This window comes from Phalaenopsis equestris, unplaced genomic scaffold (assembly GCF_001263595.1).
Source record: "Phalaenopsis equestris unplaced genomic scaffold, ASM126359v1 Scaffold000511, whole genome shotgun sequence".
Classification (NCBI taxonomy): domain Eukaryota; kingdom Viridiplantae; phylum Streptophyta; class Magnoliopsida; order Asparagales; family Orchidaceae; genus Phalaenopsis; species Phalaenopsis equestris.
The window spans coordinates 2,067,732-2,087,788 of record NW_018164951.1 but is presented as its reverse complement, the minus strand read 5'-3'; the positions used below and the strand labels follow the sequence as shown (position 1 = coordinate 2,087,788).

At 33.6% G+C, this 20,057-nt stretch overlaps 2 protein-coding genes across 2 annotated transcripts in view; both read right to left on the bottom strand.

Annotated features, from left to right (window-relative positions):
• Positions 1-10,948: 10,948 nt before the first annotated feature.
• LOC110028358 (probable protein phosphatase 2C 25) lies at positions 10,949-12,790 on the bottom strand. Its single transcript, XM_020730178.1, has 4 exons — positions 12,403-12,790; positions 11,961-12,311; positions 11,676-11,855; positions 10,949-11,576 (listed from the first exon to the last, which is right to left on the bottom strand). Exons 1-4 carry the CDS (start codon positions 12,757-12,759, stop codon positions 11,415-11,417), a joined length of 1,050 nt encoding a protein of 349 aa, XP_020585837.1. The 5' UTR covers positions 12,760-12,790; the 3' UTR covers positions 10,949-11,414.
• Positions 12,791-18,209: 5,419 nt separating this feature from the next.
• Positions 18,210-20,057, bottom strand: part of LOC110028399 (protein trichome birefringence-like 3) — an 8,184-nt gene continuing 6,336 nt past the window's right edge. Inside the window, exon 6 of the mRNA XM_020730232.1 lies at positions 18,210-18,673. Coding sequence (XP_020585891.1) covers positions 18,340-18,673 — 334 coding nt within the window. The 3' untranslated portion in view covers positions 18,210-18,339. The remainder of the gene's footprint in view (positions 18,674-20,057) is intronic.

The window sequence follows — 20,057 nt, the reverse complement described above, 5'->3', positions numbered from 1 at the left end:
TAAATATTAAAATCACTATATTACTTGCATAGCTCTCTTGTGGGTAAATCACATCAAAATAAATGGAAAAAAATTATGATATGTATGTAGGTCCCCTTAAATTATATTGAAGTAAATATTTAATCATTGAAAATAAAAATAAAATTAATTGAAATTTGATTGAATCTTATCATGAATCATTGATTGAATATCAATCAAATTGAGCCAAATTTTATGTGTACTTTGCTCAATTATAGATTAAATTGAATGATCTTAAATTTACCTATGGATGGGACCACATCCACAACTCTTGGTGAAGATGGATGATATCTTTCTTCTTTAATGGAGAAGTACAAACTTGAACACAATGATAGAAATGAGTTGGCTGCTTTGAATGGATGACTTTAAGGAATATGAGCACTAGTGGGTGATGCCCTATAAAAAATGTCCAATGCATTCTATCGTTCCAAAATAAGCCCGAAGAGTCATTGGGAGTAATCTGCATGTAGAGAGAGTTTTTGCTTGGTAAGTGTTTGCGGGTAATCCTCAGAGGATTTCGTAAGAATGTTTAAGGCCCCTAGACTATTGTATAAGCATACTTTTTTACGCCAACTATTTATTTGTTGGTTTATATTATAGTGAGCTAATTTTATTAGCATCAAATAATTCATGTTGGGTAATAATATAAGGGGTTGATAAGCACACTGTGAATTGACACATGACTGAAGTGTTGCTAGGCAAAAGTTCATTGATAAAATGTTTGTTAGCTTAAAGTTATTAGATAAATAAATGAACCTAGACTTAATTATGAAGTCAATACCATGTGGAGATAATGCTCGAAGATAAGTTATCAATCATGGTTGATCAAAGAGAGCATTGTCGAACAAGGTGCTATAAACCATAACTGATAAACATCAAGGTATCAAGAGGAAGATAGGTCTACGACATCCTTCTTCTAGGTCCCAAGAGATTGTCATAAGGAATTTGATGTCTGATTGTGGGTGAAAGGTTAGTGTCATCACATAAAGATCTTCAAATTGACAAGGTAATGAAGTAATGTGGTTTAAAGGCCAAGAGGGCATAGCTAAGTGACAATGTGGGATGGTGAATACTAAGGCTCAAGTTGACTTATAATAGTTGACAACCAAGGAAGGTTGAGATAATAGGTTGGCTCGAAGGCCAAGATGGTGGCTTTAAGTAGTCAATCTAATGTATTGGGTGTGATCTTGGATAATAGAAAGGTTAGTGCGATGAGGGGAGTATGATTGAAGGCTTGATAGAACAAAACCAAGGAATATGTTGTTAGGTAGAAAGCACTAATGCCTAAGTGATAGCGGTGAAAGCTTAAAGATAAAGTCAAGAGAGCTGAGACTTCTTGCCCAACAAGTATTTAATTTGGAAATTCTTTATCTCAAAAGGCTTTAAGTCAAAAATTAATAATATAAGGATTGCCTATTAAGTCTTTAGTAATTCTAATGAAGATTATAATTATCTATAGATGATATATGGGGTCAAATTACATTGATAAATAAATGAAGTTTAAAATATGCTTCAATCCAACCAATCTAATATTCTCTTACGTGATAAGAAAGTTAGATGCACCCAACATATTATCATGATAGGTACATGTCCAAAGAGAGTTAGGGTTCTAGCAAAGGTAATCTTTCTAGAGCTATTATAAATTATTGAAACTAAGATTCTATGATTTGGTCTCTTAAACACAAGTTTAAGTATGAGATATTGTATGCTCAATGAATGATCAACATAGGGAAGTTCCTTATGTATTTATGATGAAGAAAATAAGAAATGAGGAAAAGTCCATAATTCATTAAATTTTAAAATTACAATGCATATTATTTTATTCATGAAGAAATATTTGAATTTAAGAATTATAGATTTGATACAAACTTATGAAAAAGCAAACAATGAAAAAAATATTCTATTAAATCGTGATACATACATTTACATGGAAGAAAAAAATAACAAAAAAGGAAGTAGATTGAAAGAATTCCAAAAAAAAAAAGGCCTTTAAAGAAAAAGGAAATTTAAAAGAAGGATAAGAAAAAAAAAGATAAAAGGGCAAGAGAGGAAGAGGTAGACCAATTAAATAAAACAACTACGAGAGCGAGAAAAATAGAAAATATCAGTTCTTAACTCCCTCTTAATTGCAACTTAAGGATAAGGTTAATATTATTCATATATATTATGCATTTACATAAAAATTATTTTTTAATTTTTATTTTCTAAAGCATAAGTGATCTCTATCTACTTATGAGTTATACAACTTATGATTTACTATATTGTGTTAATAGGCCATTAATAAGAAGTATATTTTAAAAAAGGATTATATGGCTCATACATGTAGAGTTTATGATATTGATATATTGTTGATTATTTATTGACTAATGAGATACTCCATTAAAACAATCCCAAAAACTTTGAAATTATTATCCTTATACTCATGTTGTTGAAATCAAAGTTACCTGGTGGAATTTGGATAACACATGCTTGAGCTCATATGAAAAATGAGATGGCGAGATGATTTGATGTTTGATTCCTTAATTCTTATTAGGAGACTACTACATATGGAAGTTCAATGAGAGTAGAATAGATGCTTAAATCTAGAGAGATATAGAGATGGGGAGCTTTAAATTAAAGGCTCGTTTAGGATTGCATGTCCTAGATTACAAAAAATTGCCCATTTTCAAAAATGATGTAACCCACACCTCACACTTAGACTTCAATTTATTGGAAATGATCAATTTTGACGGTACATAATAGGCTATATTTGAATCATATCGAGAAGGTATTTGAATAGCTATGTGTAGCTTTTCATGCATTAGACATAAAATCGATCTTTTATAACATTTATATAATTGATAGACGACTGCAAAGTACTAACACCTAGTCGTCTATCAAGTATACCAATTAATTTCTATAAATTGAACACTTTTAACTTATTTCTTAAGTACATTGTACACCCACAAAGTACAACGAAGCAAGTATTGCTTCTAATGAGCAGTCTTCTTAAGATTGATTTGCTATTTTCAACTAATTAAATGATAATCTCTTTAAATGACTTACCTCATGTCCTCTAAAATTATTTTAATAACCCGCTATGGATAACTTATGGATTTATGATGATTCAAACAGGTTTAACTATTACAACTTAAGAAAACTTGTTCTTGGACCATCCAGTTTGACCATGTTTTACTTTCATTCACTTAGTTCAGGTGAATATGATTTAGTAGTTTGTGTGTTCGTATGTGTGTTTGCGTGTGTGTAACAATTTGTTTGTTCTAGTTGCCTAATTTTTTTTTTGTTTTATATTGAAATATATTATAAACTTGTATGTTTGAGAAGACCTTTTATTCCCTAATTTATGAACAAGTTGCTTCTTCTTTATGCCTTCGAATAAATCTCTTTAATCTCAAATTATTCATGGGTATACATGCACATAAGTTTATTTCATGGTAAAACTTATAACACTTCTAATAGCATTCATAAAATATTACATAAGTAATTGCTTTTTAATTAATTATCTAGAACATAGTTGTCCCCCAATTAACAACTTTTGATTAAACCCTCCCTTGTTTCTCAATTATATTTTTTTTTCTTAATTCATTGGCCTTCAATTAATTAAATACCTAGTTAATATCCCATTGATATTATTTAACACATGATTAGTTGTTGATTCCCAAGGGGATGGAGCATTGGTCGGATGAGAGGAATAAAGGAAAAAGAGATTAGAGAGCAGTATACAACAACATCAATTATTTTGGAATAGATTCAATAACCATTCCTAAAGTAATGAACCCCTTTTCTATTGATTATAGGAGATGTCTAGTAAATTACATTTTTGGCCCTTATTGAATAAAAACATTATAAGTGATTAATGAAACATTACACCTAACTGATCCTGATATCTTTTGACCTTAGTAACCGCTGTTGGCGTTGTTACGTACTCATAACTGATATTGGTTTTATTTTGTATTTGTTATTGTACAACTTTATTCGTCTGATCTTCGTTCGGTCAGTTGAAGGTTCTTTCGTTGGTCGATATATTTTCGGTTGGATTTCCTAAGGAAATCCTTCATTGAGACCCCCTTATCCTTAGAAAAGGTTTATTCTAACAGACATAAGGTGCGCCACTGTAATATGATGAGTAGCCATCCTTCGACAAGGAGACTTCATAGAAGGTTGAAATGTTCCATTGGGCGACGTTGATCTTCTCAACGAGTGTCCGAGAATCGGTTGAGGGAAATGATTTCATACAGCTATTCCCTGGTTTAGGTGTTCAATGTTCTTTAACTCGGATATACTTTTCTTCGGTAGGCCCATGTTCCGATTGAATGAAATGATGCTTGATGGCTTGATCTTTACACTATGATGATGCAGTCCTTTCGCATTTTCTTTATGTGATTCCTCAGTTGAATTTTCTCATGTTTTGTGCAGTGTGATTTTCGATATACATTAGTGATTAAATTTATCATTTTGTTAAAACAGCTATTTGATAACTTTCAATTACTACAGCCACATTAATTCAGTGATTGATAAAAAGTAACTAATGGATTAACTTATTATTAATTATAAATACAATAATAAATATCTAATCACTGTTAACAAACCCTTAATTATACGAAGTCAAACCTTAATTTATTTATTAATTACTTATATGACTTATTAATGATGCATTTTATTAGTCTAAAAATCGTTTATTCATTCTAAGTTTATCCTCCTATCAAATCAAACAAAAGTCTAATGCTTTAATACTCTCACACGTTTATGTCAGTTTTTGTAAGAACTTAAACCGCTTATAAAATTCATTGGCATTAAAAAAAAAAAAAAAAAAAAACTTATTTATATTTTAATTTGTTTTAAATAAAAGTTTTGTAGTCATATAAAAATATGATAAAAATATCTACAAAATTAAATTATAAATAGTGCACTGAAAACTGATAATAATTTTACAAAAATTATAAATAATATAATAGTTAAGTCCTTAATTTAATCATAATTTCATCACAATTTGAAGATAATTTCATGGTGAGATCAAATAGAATATGATTATAAGCTTAGATGATTCTACCATATGGCACTTAATTAAGCATTTCAGACCGTCTACAATCATGCATTCAAATAAATGAATAAATATATCGACGCAAAATAAAGGCTTCATTTTAGAAGGCGGCAGAGTTTCGCTCAGTCGGAGGGAACGCCGACGTCTGGTAATTTTTTTCGTTTGGTGAAGCAACGGTAGACAAACGTCTTCCGAAGTTCTTTCTAGAGAATGACAAATTTTCACCGTTTCAGATCGCAGCTAGTCTCCTCCGGTTCAATTAAGGCAGCTTTTAAATGAAGCTACTTCAAACGAAGCCAAAATTACATCTGATTTATCGTCGCAGCATTATACAGTCAACAACCAGCCAAAAATACTAATTATATAAAAAAAAATAGAAATTTGGAAGAAGAACAATACTTTCTGCTAATAAATATTTGAATGTTTACAAATTCAAAAATAAAATAAAATAATGCATAATTCCAATTTGGTTGGAGCTGAAGAGAAACTTATGGGATGGTTTAAAGCAGGTCGATCAGCAGCACAAATAATTTTAATTTACCGGTCAAACTTATATCATTTTATTTTTTATTTTTTGTTTTTATTTAATCAAACTTATTGGCTTATGTTGAACTCAATTAGCAAGCTCAGCTATGCACACAAGTGCATTTACTATTCAAAATTCAAGAAAGGAAGATTTACATATGTACCGCTCAAATCCTATGTATTTACATATGTACCAACTTCTACATGTGTTAAGTCTGTCTAAGTAGTTATAGATATTGAGCGTAAAGAGTTAAGTTTAGTCTCGTCTCAAGGAAAATGGGAATTATCTAATTTAATGACATCATCAGAGACACCATCATACGTAAACGTAGCACTAAGTTTTAAGAAAACTCATTATGTGAAGGTTTGGGTCTTCTACTATTTTGAATCATTTGAATGATGAAAAGTTAAGTTCGAAATTTTGGGCACTTATGATAAATCTAATGATACTATGAGGAATATTTAACATAATTATGATAGTGAACAACAAGATAACTTGGAGAAATTAACACAACATGTAATTTTTGCAAAGGTGTGGAGTTGTCATAATGAGAGTTGCGGTGCTAACCAAAGGCACTACGGTGCTTGCTACATTACAAGGGTTCTTACATAAAATGTTAAATGCAAATTGCACATAAATACACGATGCAAAATGAGCTAAAAACACGATGATGCATACTTTGCATCGTGTATTTATGACACGAGCAAATAGATGCACTACTACCATACTATATTGAGTTCATGATATTCAAAATTAGCCAAATATATCTGCTTTTTTTAATTTATTTTGGAGAATGTGCTTGAAATTTATGTTTAACCAATTAAGATTTTTGTATTCAACATAATGAGATGATTGCTGAGAATCAAGTTTAATAAAAAAAAAATCAATTTAACATCAATTTATACAAACATTGCTAAATATTTTTTAATGTTTGAATGACTATATATCATATGAGCCAAAAGATTGAGGTCATTTTGTTAGATTTCTAACATAGAGTTAACTAGGAAAAATAGGAATGTGATGGAACCTATCCAGAACATGTACTCCAACATATTTTGAACATAGTTTGAAAACATGTTCGAGATATGTTCATAGATGGTTCATTTTATATTTTAACACATTATCTTTCAAACCGTGCTTATATCCTAAAGCAAATATTAACATCCTTGTATTGTATGAGGAAGAATGAAAAGAAGACAAATATGTTAGCCAGACATTTACTAATAAATAGAGCAAATAATTATTGGTTTAAAGATGATTTTCTTTCAAAGTTCTCGTAAATTGTATATATAAAGTTATACAATATTAGGATCTCATGCTCCGCTTCATCCTCCGCTTATGCACTTGAGCGCCTCTTTGAGAATAAAAAAAGAAACTAAAGGGATATTATATTTATATCTGTAAGATGTTTATGGAACTTGTGTTAGACAATCAAATAAGTTTAAGATCAAAAGCAATTCAACACATTAAGGGTCTGTTTGGGGCAGCTGCAGCTTAATCCTTAGACGTCAGATAAAAATATCATTGGCAAATTCAATCATGGCTTATTCAGTATACAATTAAGAAGAAGTCATGTGATTTGCACACTAATTTTAAGCCGACAATGATTATTTAAGATGTATTGATGGAATACGATTATAATATATCAAAATATAAATAATATAAATAATATGATTATAAACTTATATGTTTCTGAAACATATGCTCACAAACATGTCTGAATATATCTTCAATGCTCTATTTAAATAAATAAATAAGCCAACAAAACATAGTAAAGACAAGATATAAGCATAGCCTGACAATTTATCACCTCAACGTCGTTTCTTATATATATTTATATATTAGAAGATTAAAAGAGAAAATCGAATGAAAATAAACTCTTAACAGTTCTCTGCTGATGAATAACTAGTGTACAGTTCCCATTTGGTTAGAGCTGAAGAGAAACTTATGAGAGATGGTTTGGAGTTATATTTATCTTTATTTAATCAAGCATATCATTGGCTTATATTGGACTAACTCGCCTGAGAAAATCTAATCAGAATGAAGTAATTAAAATGGCATCGTGGCTCGCTGTATTTGATTTCGAGCTAGTTTAGCTTGATCCGACTTGAAGTCGAAATAATCTGGCTTGAATTCAGTGATTTGCTACTAGTTTAGCTCGGAATTCGATTGAGTCGGATTAAAATTAATGAATCGAACTAATTTTCAAACGAGCTAAAAGATTATACATTATATAAAATTTTCTTTAATATTCTATATATAATAACTTGAATAAATAATAAAAAAAAATTAGGCCTATCTCAAGCGAGTTCGTGCTGAGCCGTGTATAGCTCAAAATAAATTTGATCCATGATTTCAACTCATACTTAAACTTACTTATTTCAATTGATTATTTTATTTTTTAGCTAAATTCTTAGCCCTACCGAATGAGTATCCAAAAATACCAACAAACTGATAAAGTATGATGTGATCTTTGGATGTATTTATATATATACCTCATTTTGGCAAACTTGTTTCATTAAACAGGCCATCACACCAAGTCTGATTATGACTCATTGGGTTGCTTGCGAATAAAATATATTTCTTAAAGATAAAAAAAATAATTTAAATTATTTCAAAGGTGAAAATAACTATAACATCTAAAGAACTTTAGAAAGTTTATGGTATTTGAAATAAATGTTAGTGCCTGATTATATCAAAACCCAAATAAATTTAACAAATTTAATATGTTTAATTCAAAGGGGCATTTACATACATACCATTCATTTCTTAGATATTTACATATCTAACACCTAACTTTCAAATTTTGAAAATCAGAACTAAATGTTTACTCATATTTCTCTCTTTAAGAGGAGACTCAGCAATCCATCATGGCACGAGCAAATACATGGATATAATAATTTAGTTTTTTAAGTAAATTGATAGATATGCAAATGAGGAAAAATGGGGGATAATGAGTCGAGCATTTTATAAATTTATGTATAGGAAGATGTTCTTATGAGTTAAAATATGAGATTAGAGTCCATGACATGAGTTCTTTCTGCCTTGCGAACAATGTTGTCGATGTAGCAAGACAACCAGAAAACAAAGTTGCAAGACAATGTTACACATCCTAGAAAGACAACAAAAGCAGCTTGAGAATTCCATACTATCATTCAGTGTAAACGCCCAAATAGCTGTGAGACTTAGTCCATGAGAAATTAGCTTGCTTCAACGTATCTTGAGTTAAATGACAAACTTGTCAGGATCACAAACAAAAACTAGGACCACAAATTCTGTGTGCAGCCAAATGCGGCCTATGACCAAGTCCAAGTTTTGAAGCCAAGTAATGTTCCAAGATTGCATGACCAAGTCCAGGTTTTGGAACTGGATAGCATTCCAAAACAACCGACTCATCGAGTTCCCAGGCTGAGTTGACCTATCGAGCTAACAAATTAATAAAGATAAGCAATCAAATACTAGTTGTCGAGTATGATTTGAGGATGAGAAGTAAGACAACTCACAAAGTAGAGGAGATAGCCCACCGGTACATCTTCTATTAGTTCAATCAAGGAGTTATGCTCAATAGCTTGTCAGTGAGCATGAAACTCGATTGAAAATTGCTAAATTGACTAAGCTCGCCTTATTGTCCAGGAGAACGATTCATTTGAGAAAAATATCATGCTTTGAAGATGAATTGATAAGTGTTGAATTATCTCAAAAGCGGAGTAAGCCGGCAAAGATGTGACTTGATGAGTGTTATGAAGAGCAAATTTTGGAATACAATGCTGCCAGAGATAATACTAATTATAATGTTAAACTCACAAAAAAAATGACAAAAAAGGATACATACAAAATCTTTTAGAAACTATATGTCATGAATAGTCATTTTTTAAAGGATGAATGACTCCTTTATAAATAAAGGAATATCACTACAAAAAATGGATTGATTCCCAAACATTGTGTAAGACTCTTTTCAGTCTTCTTTATGCGTGCTAGCAAATTTGCGCTCTAGAGTAATGAATTATCGTCTTAGTGTTGCACGAGATTTTAGTACGCACTCGGATAAAAGAAAACAATAAGGAGTGACATAATAAGTTTTTACGTGGAAAAACCGTAAAGGGAAAAAACCACGAGACCCAACACAACTAAAAAATTTACTATAAACTAGATATTATATGTACAGTCTCTCGTCCTACAGTCAGGAAAGGGTTGAACACTCTTCAGAGTTACAACATCGTTGCACGATTAACTTGTTGTGAGAAGTGGGTGGAGACCGATGGCGATCGGTGGAGGCCGGCATGTGGTGGTCGACGGCGATCATCAGTGGTTAACAGCAGTCGTCGGTGGTCAACAGTAATCGACAGCGGTCTGCGGTGGCCGACGATGAATGGAGTGATGTTGGACTTCAACTCTTTAAGACTTCAAGCTTTTGTTCAGACTTCAAGCTCTCCTTCCCCACGTGAGAGGGATGCGACTCTATTTATAGTGTTCTTAGTGCAAATAATGCATGAACATGAATCGCTTTGATCAAATAATCCGGAGAGCTTTCTGCGTTTGATGGACATTTGAGTGCCTTAACCATATTGAAATTGAGCAATTTTAGGCTCATTAGATTCGTCTTGTTGAGACGCTTGATTCGACTATAGGTTTGTTAGATTTGACATTCGTTTGACCTTCTAAATATGTCTGAAAAACTTCCAAGGGTGATCTAATGACTCGGTTTGAGCTTGACTTGACTCAAATTTGACTAATTTTGATATCATTGGATTTGTCTCATCCAGCCTGTCCGTTTGATTATAAGTTTGTTGAAATCAAAACTCTGAATAACCTTTTATCAAGATTTGAATATTTCTTACTCAAATAATTATCTCGAGATCCGTGTAATGTTTCTAAATTTATGTCTAATGATGAGAATTTGTTGATAGCGTATAATTTTATTTCCACAAGAATAAATATTTTTCTCTCATCTAGCTCATTACCATCTTTGGTTCAACTTTTTCATGGAGGTGCCAGTCCATGGACAATTCACAATCCAACACTTTCCACCAGCATGAATTTACAAGGTATAAAATCGCAAGGACTACCCACTCGGCAGAGCCTATTCAACCTCAAAGAAATTAGGCCTAATCACTCAAGCTCAACTCGCTCGCACAATACTCAACCAAGCAACAAATACACTCCAAACAAAACTGAGAACTCTCCAAACAAACATAAAAGATTCCACTCAAAGACAAAATTCTCGCTAATTGATGGCATGCAATTGGCCATAATCATTGTGAAGAACCAAAGTGACACACAATAAAGTTCTGTAATTTTACTCATAAAATAGATTTGAATACAACATCCAATAACCAATGAAAACAAATCTGCACAACCATGACATATGATTAAATTGATATATTCAATTCAAGTTAAGAAGAAAGTATAAACAAATCGTACTGGCAACTGACTATAGACAAATTCTGCCAGTTTTCTCTCTCAACAATAAAAGCTGGTTTATACACCTTACAAATAAAGTCAGAAAATAACATGAAAATCCAGGCGGGAGCAGAAAATTAGCTCAGCAACAGCTGCAATGCTATCAGAACAAGAAAGAAGCAGGATGCTCTCTTCCAGCTATCAGAAAACAAACTTATTTCTGATAAATAATTTTCTGAACCAGGTCATCCATTCAACTCTGAAGTCAAATAGCTCCACAGCCTTCATTGCAATCCTCTCAATCCAGAGTTTCTGGAATGATTGAATAGCTCCTCAGAAGCAAGAATTCAGAATTCGCACTCGGGCTTGATTCAGATGATCCCATTATCAACATTATCTATCCGACAAATAGAAATAACCAAATTTGATTCAGATAAATTGCCGCAGTTGAATTATCATAACACTAATATCATCCATTGATCCTCGAGAAATTGATAAGTTCACTAGCTTCTTGCAAGCAGAGAGTGGAGCAGGTTTCTGAGGATCCACACACAGCGGGCGAGCTATGTCAATAGCTTCCTGATTGCTAACCTGAAAGATTAATCGGAGTTTAGTTAGTAAATCCCAATTCTCTCAGCCAATGAAGAAAAGTAATTTTGATATAGTTGAAATGATGAAGAATAGCTTCACCTTTTCCCAAAGTCCATCAGAAGCTAGAATTAAGAATTCACAGTCAGGTTGAATCTTTATAACCCTAGTTTCAGGTTCTGATATAACCCATTGCTTGAGATGAGAATCTCCAATTCCTCTAGAAACAGCCAAGGAACCCTGCAATCTCCAAACACTTCTAGAACAATCTATGTAACCACCCTGCAAACCAAATCAAAATATAATAAGAATCTGTATCGCTAAATTTCTTTAACAATTTGCTGCTATAAAGAGTTTGCAAATGTACAATATGAAAATTGAACTTACGAGGCTTTCAATTCTGTCTTTCTCATCCGGTCTTGAGGGCCGGTGGTCCGAAGTGAGAGCCTCGGCAGCACCGGAGACACTCATGACGGCGCGGCAATCACCCGCATTAGAAACAATGAGATCCCCTTTCCTCACTAAGGCCGTAACACAGCAAGTCCCTCCCCTCGATTCTTCCTTCAAGAATTCCGCATCGGTCTTCAAATACGCATTCTTAATCTCTTCTTCTATCCTAATCCCCTTTTCCTCTCCTCCGCCGTTCATCACCTCCTCCATTATACGCTTCCCAATGCTCTCCGAAACAAATTGGGATGCCTTCGAACCTCCATGGCCATCAAAAACACCAAAAAACGCCTGCAAATACCAAAACTCCATCAATCAATCTAAACCATCAAACAATTCCAGAAATTGTTACTTTTACCAAATTTGATTAAAAATCAATTACCATTTGAGGATCTCCGTGGAGATCAATGGCTGCGCTATAGCGATCCTCCATCTCAACCCTTTTCCTCCCTCTCTTGCAATAAACCGAATACAGCGCACTCCCCTCCTCCATCTCCCGCAGGCTATCCGATCCCAACGGCGGCTCTATAGCTTCTAATCCGATCATGGGGATATTGATACGAGCGGGCCTCTTCCTCTTCAAAAGAGAAACGGAGGGCGATGGGCTGGTGGCCGCCTTCGGCGAGAGATGGTGGTGGGTGAGGCCGAAAGCTAAGGTCTCCGGCGAGGGAAAAAGGCTGAGAGGTATTCTCTGCGGTGAGAACACCGGCGAGCTCGCGACAGCAACCGAGCAAGACATTCTCTGCTTCACCTCTTCAAACGCTCTTGGTCTTCACTGCTCAATGGCTGAAAAGCCTTAACGCAACCCTTTTATAGCAAAGAAGGTTGTTTCCAATGTCCCTCGGAACTTCTTTATAATGCTACACCAAGCAGTCAAAAGTTCATTAACAATATTTTTGTGCACTTGCAATTAATTCATTTGATTATAATTAAATTCAATTTTATTATATTTTACTTGAAAATATTTTAATTATTTTATGTATGCATAAAAATATGTATATAGTAAGTTTTAAATATTTTTTCTTGATAAATTAAAGAATGTAATAAATGTTAAATTTCTTAGAATCTCTTATTATTGTGTGAACTACGATAACAAAGTATATTAGTGTGAGCAGCATACCTGAAGGGTCAAAAGCTATGTGACGTGCGCCTTTGATAGGAGTGGAGTTCCTGTGTGAAGTTGTCCTCGGTCAACACAACGGACGGCCTAGGACGGATGATTTGCTGAGTGTCTAAACACGAAACAGGGTTAATAGCGTGTTGTAATTCTGACGGGGAAACTTCACGGGTACGTTGTGGCTGTTGAATGGCGAATCTTGCTGTTTTGTGCTATGAAGCGGCGCAATATGAGACATTCTTTAGTGCGTGGACGGCCGGCTAAAACAGGGTCAAACAAAAAAAAAAAAAAAAAGAAAAACCCAGAAACGCCGTTCATATGCCACGTGGTAATTTGACACGTGGATGGCTGTGGCAGCGTGGGCTTGTTTTTTTTGGTTCGATTGGCGATTTTTGGAAGTAGCCCGGACCTTTATTTTTCAGCGTATTGGGGACTAAAATAGCACCAAAAAAAAGGAAGAATAAAAGAAAAAGTGCATGGGCAGAACGTTTAATTATGCTCCGAATTATAAAAATACTGAAATTTTAGTCAGCTCAATTCAAAATTTGTTTACTTTAATTTAAATATAAATGTCTTAAATTAATTGGATGAATTATGCACGTGTTTTTTTTATGTATAGGACTTGTATTGAAACCAACTCATACGCACATATAGAATTGACAATAGCTTGGCATAAATCTGAACATTTCTTAGTAATTTTGAGCTTAAGTGGAATTATGTTTTAAAGATTTTTAATTATGAATTTCATGTGGCAGGTAAGATTAAAAGGAGTCATCTAACATGATTTGGTCACATTAAACACTGATCATCTGATGATCTGATTAGGAGAATAGATGTTTTAAATTTAACTTATGTTAAGAAAGGTAGAGATAAATATAAAGAAACGACTCGTTGCATAATAAATTAACTTATTAGAATTAAAAGAAAATATTAATGCATACCAAGATAATGGAGGAAAAATGTTCATGTAGTCGATGCCACTTAAATACTTATTGTTATTGTTGTATGTTTGATTTATTTGTATTATTGATCTTATTATTACTATTTTAAAAATAGAAGTGATAATACTAATTACAGTTTAATTTTTAAATTTTTTAGAAATAATACCAACCTTTCATATGTTCCAAGATGGCTGAATTACAAAACTTATATATATATGTATATATATATATATATATGTATATATGTGTATGTATGTGGCCCCCAATCATTCTCATGTTTCTAACTACTCGATCCCGCACTGCAAAGTAAATGCACTCAGGCGAGATCGAACTTGTGACCGCAAGAGACTTACGCAAAGTTGCACTACCAAAACGTAACGGCGAGCGGCACAACTTATACCTTAGTGTTCTACTAGGTTTAGCTTTGCTTATATGTCTTGATCATGTTAATGCTTTGATTAAATATTCATTTAAATCACAATGGTTTTTTTCTATCAGAGAACATGTACGATGTGTACATTGAGCAATCTCACTCTGGGGACACATTATAATAATTTGTCTTAATTTAGTGAGCATCTGCCATAAATCAATCCAGTGCATTGCACTCTATTTAGTTTTAAAAGCCACAAGTTGCGTTCTACTCTATCGTAACTTGCACCATCACAAACCTCATAATTGAATTCCACGAATTGTTTAATATTCATCATCACAAATGACAACATACACAACGAGTGGAATATCATATTCCAAACTTTTTATGTGAAGTCATTTGAATGAACATATTTTATTTGAAACTTTGGTCACATATGTAAAACAAAAATATGTCAGACTGAATCTCTTGGAGGGATGACCCACGGTCTGGAAGATTGATGCCGCAGTCGGTACATCTGAAATATGGACGACCTACAAACTGGATTATTGGTAGCTAGGACGACCTGCAGCCTGGATTATTTACTGTCGGAACGACCCGCAATCGGGAAGACCAGCAGTCGGGATGATCCACAACTTTGACGACCCACAAGTAGGAGACTTGCAGGCCAGATACAACCTGCAACCTGGAAGACCCGCGGGCCAGACCACCCACAATCTAAACAACCTGAAGCCGGGACGACCTGCAGCCTGGGCTAAACAACCTGAAGTTGGGACGACCTGCATCATGGACGACTTACAGCCGTGACAGCCAATAGCCTAATAGCTTGGATGATCGATCAATCCCAGATAATCGATCTGGCTTGGATGGCCGACCCACCAAGCTTACATTGCCGACCCGAAGCCAATTAAGCTTAGCCGGCCAAGCTAGAAAGCACCTGGAAAACAAGCTCATACTTGTAAAATATTAGAAATATCTCTATAACTCCCTCATTAAAGCAGAGGACAAACATGTAACTTCACATATTGTACCATCTCAAAGTCCTTTACTAAATTTATTTTCCATGCCATCATCACATATTTCGCCACACACGTCAATCATGATTAAATAATATCATCGAACTAATTGAAACAACAAGAAATATTTTTTTCAAATTAGCTCACGTCATCTCATACAATAATTTAAGTTCTGCGTACACACCGTGATGGCTCAATCCATCATTAGTCATCTCATATGACTTCAAATCAAGAAACACCACCCCAAATCTTTGATCTTATGTCGACCTTTTCGTGTTACTCTTAATCCTTATCTTTTGTGTCACACATGCCCTGTCTCACGTACTCTCCACCTACATCAATCCAAATCACGTCAAGCTCCCATGCATTTCACCATCGCCTTGTCTAGTCGCCACTGACTTTCCATCTCCATTTTCTTCCAATATTTCTGCCACCTATACTTTTTCACTTGTTCTCTTTTGTGATGCCACTAACCCTTCTTTGCTCGTAAGCCATCACAATAACTAAACTTCTTCATTTCTACAACACCCTTTACATGCTTCTCCTGACCAAATCTTCACCAGAGTTCATCCTTTGTGACACTATGATTTTAGAGTACACGAAAAATTAATTGCCCTATAGATGAAATTATGGAGCTCTTCAAGGAGATAGTCACAAATAAAATCAAACCCGATTTAATCATGTTTTGATTGATGAATCTAGCTTGTGTCCAAACATTATTGATATATAAACAAAATGTGGAAGTGTGATTCCTGCTCATAAAATTTTTTATGGTATATCTTCGATGGAAGCCATTGATCCCTTGCATGAGATAATTCAATCTTTTTTATACCAAATGATGTCACATTTGTTGGGTTACTTGCTAATATAAAGAGTCACGTTGAATTTTTTTTTCACATTACAGTTAAGCAGCATCAATTTTTTTCTCAAAAGATAATTCATAGAAGTTTTGAATTTTGTAAGCAATTCATGATCTATTATTTCCTCAGCTCTTGCTTGTTGATATTGTCAATCCTACCTTGCATTCTTTCTATTTCTTGCTCAACCATATTGGCCATGTCGTCATGTTAAAGGGGCGTGTAATGATATGATACTATGAGATGATTTGCTATTGTATTAGGTTAACATGAAAAGTTAATTATTGAATATTTAAGATAATGAATTAACAACTATTGTACATTTATAAATAACTTTTATTTGGATGTACCGAAGAAAATGAAAAAAAAGATGTCAGTCTCCTCTGATCTGTGTTCTTCATCTTTCCCTTCCAATATATGGAGTTTTCTGCACCCTTAATTTATCGTTTAGCTTGATCGTATTAATGAGATTGTTTAAGTATACTATCCTTTGATTGTGTTTGAAAAATTCAACATAGCATCATTCCAATTTTCATAGATGTTGCACAACACATAAGAAATTTTATAGAAGTGATCGTAAATAGTTGAAGCTATAAGAACATAGCTTCAAAAACCTTGGTGAATACTCTCAAATTACCTATTGAAATCATCCTCCCACCTCTACAAGATTAAATTGATAATAATAAAAAAAAACCGCAACTTATTATTTGATAAGTTATGTTGGATGTTGTTCTCTATTTGATAAGACTTAGGTGCAGTTATCAAATAAGCATGAAGATATAGTTAATCAATCAAGAAAATTATCATAAAATATCAATTCTCTATCCTTCACCTAAAAGACATATTTTTAATAGATGGTTCACATATTTGTTGACCTCAATGTCTATTCATAATTCTAATCAAGCGGGGAGGAAAAAACTGTAGACGTTAGATGCAATGTTGCATAGTTCAGGTTCAAACTATCTTAGCCTTGGCTCACACATTGCATGATGAAAAAGATATAAAATTTACTCAAAAGCTATACAACCGAATTTTCATATGCTTGTAGAATGAAATGTACATGCTTATGCATCCGGAGAATCAAAATTATCAAGAAGATACTCCCTTGATTGATTGATTGATCGTGAAAAAAAGATGTCGAACGATAAACACAAAAAAAGTGTGCAAATTAGTGTATTATAAAAGGTGAATTTGACTAAGACAAATGCTTGACCCTACAATTTTGATGTATATCATGGAGAGATTGATGACTTATGTTTGTCCATTTATTTAAAAATGGTATGCACTACAAAGTACCAACATAGTGTCAAATTTATTCAATACTCGCCAAAAATGATTCACAAACTTAATATCATGGTGCAAAGTGATGGATTTGGATTTACATGTAGTCGAATGTCCGCTTCATAAAAAAAATTAGCCATGTTGCTAGGAGTAAATGAGCTAATTTTTAAACTATTAGAACTTGAAACATTTTCAGTACTCCAATATGGCTATTTAATTTTTTTAAAAATAGCACTTCTTTTGGCTTGTCCCTATCAATAAGGCTAATTTATTTTTTCAAGGGGTCTTTCGATTGCATAAACTTGACCCTAACTTGGCTCTTAGGAGTGCATATCATCCTTAAATAAATGGACGAGCAAAAGTTGCCAATCTCAAATTGGACTCCATGATACAACACAATGCCGGCCAAGGGGTGTTAAATACATAAAAATTATATAGTATGTATGTAAATCTTCCAAATGAAAGTTATGCAAAAATTAACAGCTAAAATGAATTGAATGTTTGCAAAGGAAAAAAAAAATTAATTAATTATATTTTCCTATTATAGCAGATTTTCTGTAACTTCAAAACATGACATGAATCGCTAAAGTGTCTGCATATGCTGGCATGTAGTGATATTGCACCACAATATCATCTTAATAACATCAAATAACACCAAATTTGCGCCTATACATGCATAACTTATCTGCACGTAATATATATTTTTTAAAAATGAAACCACTAACTTCCACTATACCTCACAAATACGCATACAAAATTTGGTTCCATGTATCCGGAACTCCCGGTAAACACCAGTGAATACAGTCCACATATCTATCTGAAACAACCTGCTCTTCTGCTGTTATATTCCCAGCTTGTGGCTCAGTATAAACTGATACATGACCATCTTTTCTATACTGGGAAAGCTGTGTTATATTGATGAAGGTTACAGGGACTTTCATCCTCCCAACTATGCCGGAAACCACCTCCATCATCCTTTTATCGGCGCCGCTTCCCCAGTATCCTGGCCGCATCACCGGTCTCCTTTCGTCATGGCAGTGAGTCCCGTTCTCCTGATTCCAATCTGCGCTCCTGAGTTTTAATTAGACAAATGCGTTAGGTTTCAGAGATTGTGTTTTTGACTGTGTTAACGTTTTCTCATGTATCTTGCAAAATGGGACATGTAGTTCTTTAAAATCTTGAAATTAGCAGCAATTTTAAAAGCTCTGTCAAAGACATCACCGTTAAAAAAATTTTCCACGTGCTGCTACTTAGTCATTGCAGCACTAACAATTAATAGCAGTTAAAACCGATATAATGAAAATAACAGTAGACATCATTGCTAAAAACCATCACCAATACTGTTAAAACTTCTACTGGAAGTTTTTGCTGCGCAAACAATTGTAGTGGTGAAAATAGTATAGATTTTTACTGCTGCTATAGTCTGTATAAAGTATTGCGTAAACTTCTTTTTCATTTGTGATTTTATAGCCACAGTAAAATGATGTAGAAATCTATTATTAGATCATTTGTATAAACTTATCATGTGTTTTGGAGAGTTATTGGTTTTTGGAAGTCTTGCAAGCACACCACTCAAATCTTATCTATTTAACTAGACTAAATTTTTATCTATATGTCATCTTACTTATGCATGAAAATGTGCATTTATCTTTTAAGATGTTTAAGTAGTGATATTTTTTATTTAATAAGAAACATCTTGAAAGTATAAATGTAAATAGCAAAGTCTAGGTGTTAGATTTATGTAAATACATAAGAGTGTGCTCTCTCGCTCTATTTTTTGCCTCATTCTTCTTGTTTGTATGTATGTGTGTGTGTGAGTGTTGTTGGTTTTCAAAACCAAACCTGAGACGCCAACAAAAATGGAGGAATTTTATTTAGTAGTTCACACCCTCTACATTTTCTGGTTTAATTTATAAGCAAATACATCACATTTTTCTGAAAATAAAACTAACTAACCACTCAACGGTTTTCCTAACCACCTAACCACAAAACGGTTTTCAAAACTTCCTAATCCACATGAAAAATGTGCAAAAATACATAAACAATTTCTAGAGACAACTAGATTAACACAACAAACACTGGAGTCATTCTGTTGACGAACTAGTTACACTATTTACAGATCACGATGCCCTAAAATTTCTCAATAGCCAGAACAAACTAAAGGGACAACAAGCCGCCTAGATGGAATTTCTAGCTTTATTCCAGTTTAGACTAAACACAAGGCAAGAAACCAGAACTGAGTAGCGAATGCACTGAGTCGTCGACACTTATTAATCACATCCATGCATGCTTGAGTTGTGGGCTTTGAGGTCATGAAAGATCTATATGAAACAGATGAAGATTTCAAAAACATATGGGAGCAATGTCAAGAGAAGCCAACAGGGTAACATTGCCGCACAGATGGCTACTAATTCCACCAGAGACAGTTGTGAATTCCCCGGTGTTCGCTAAGACG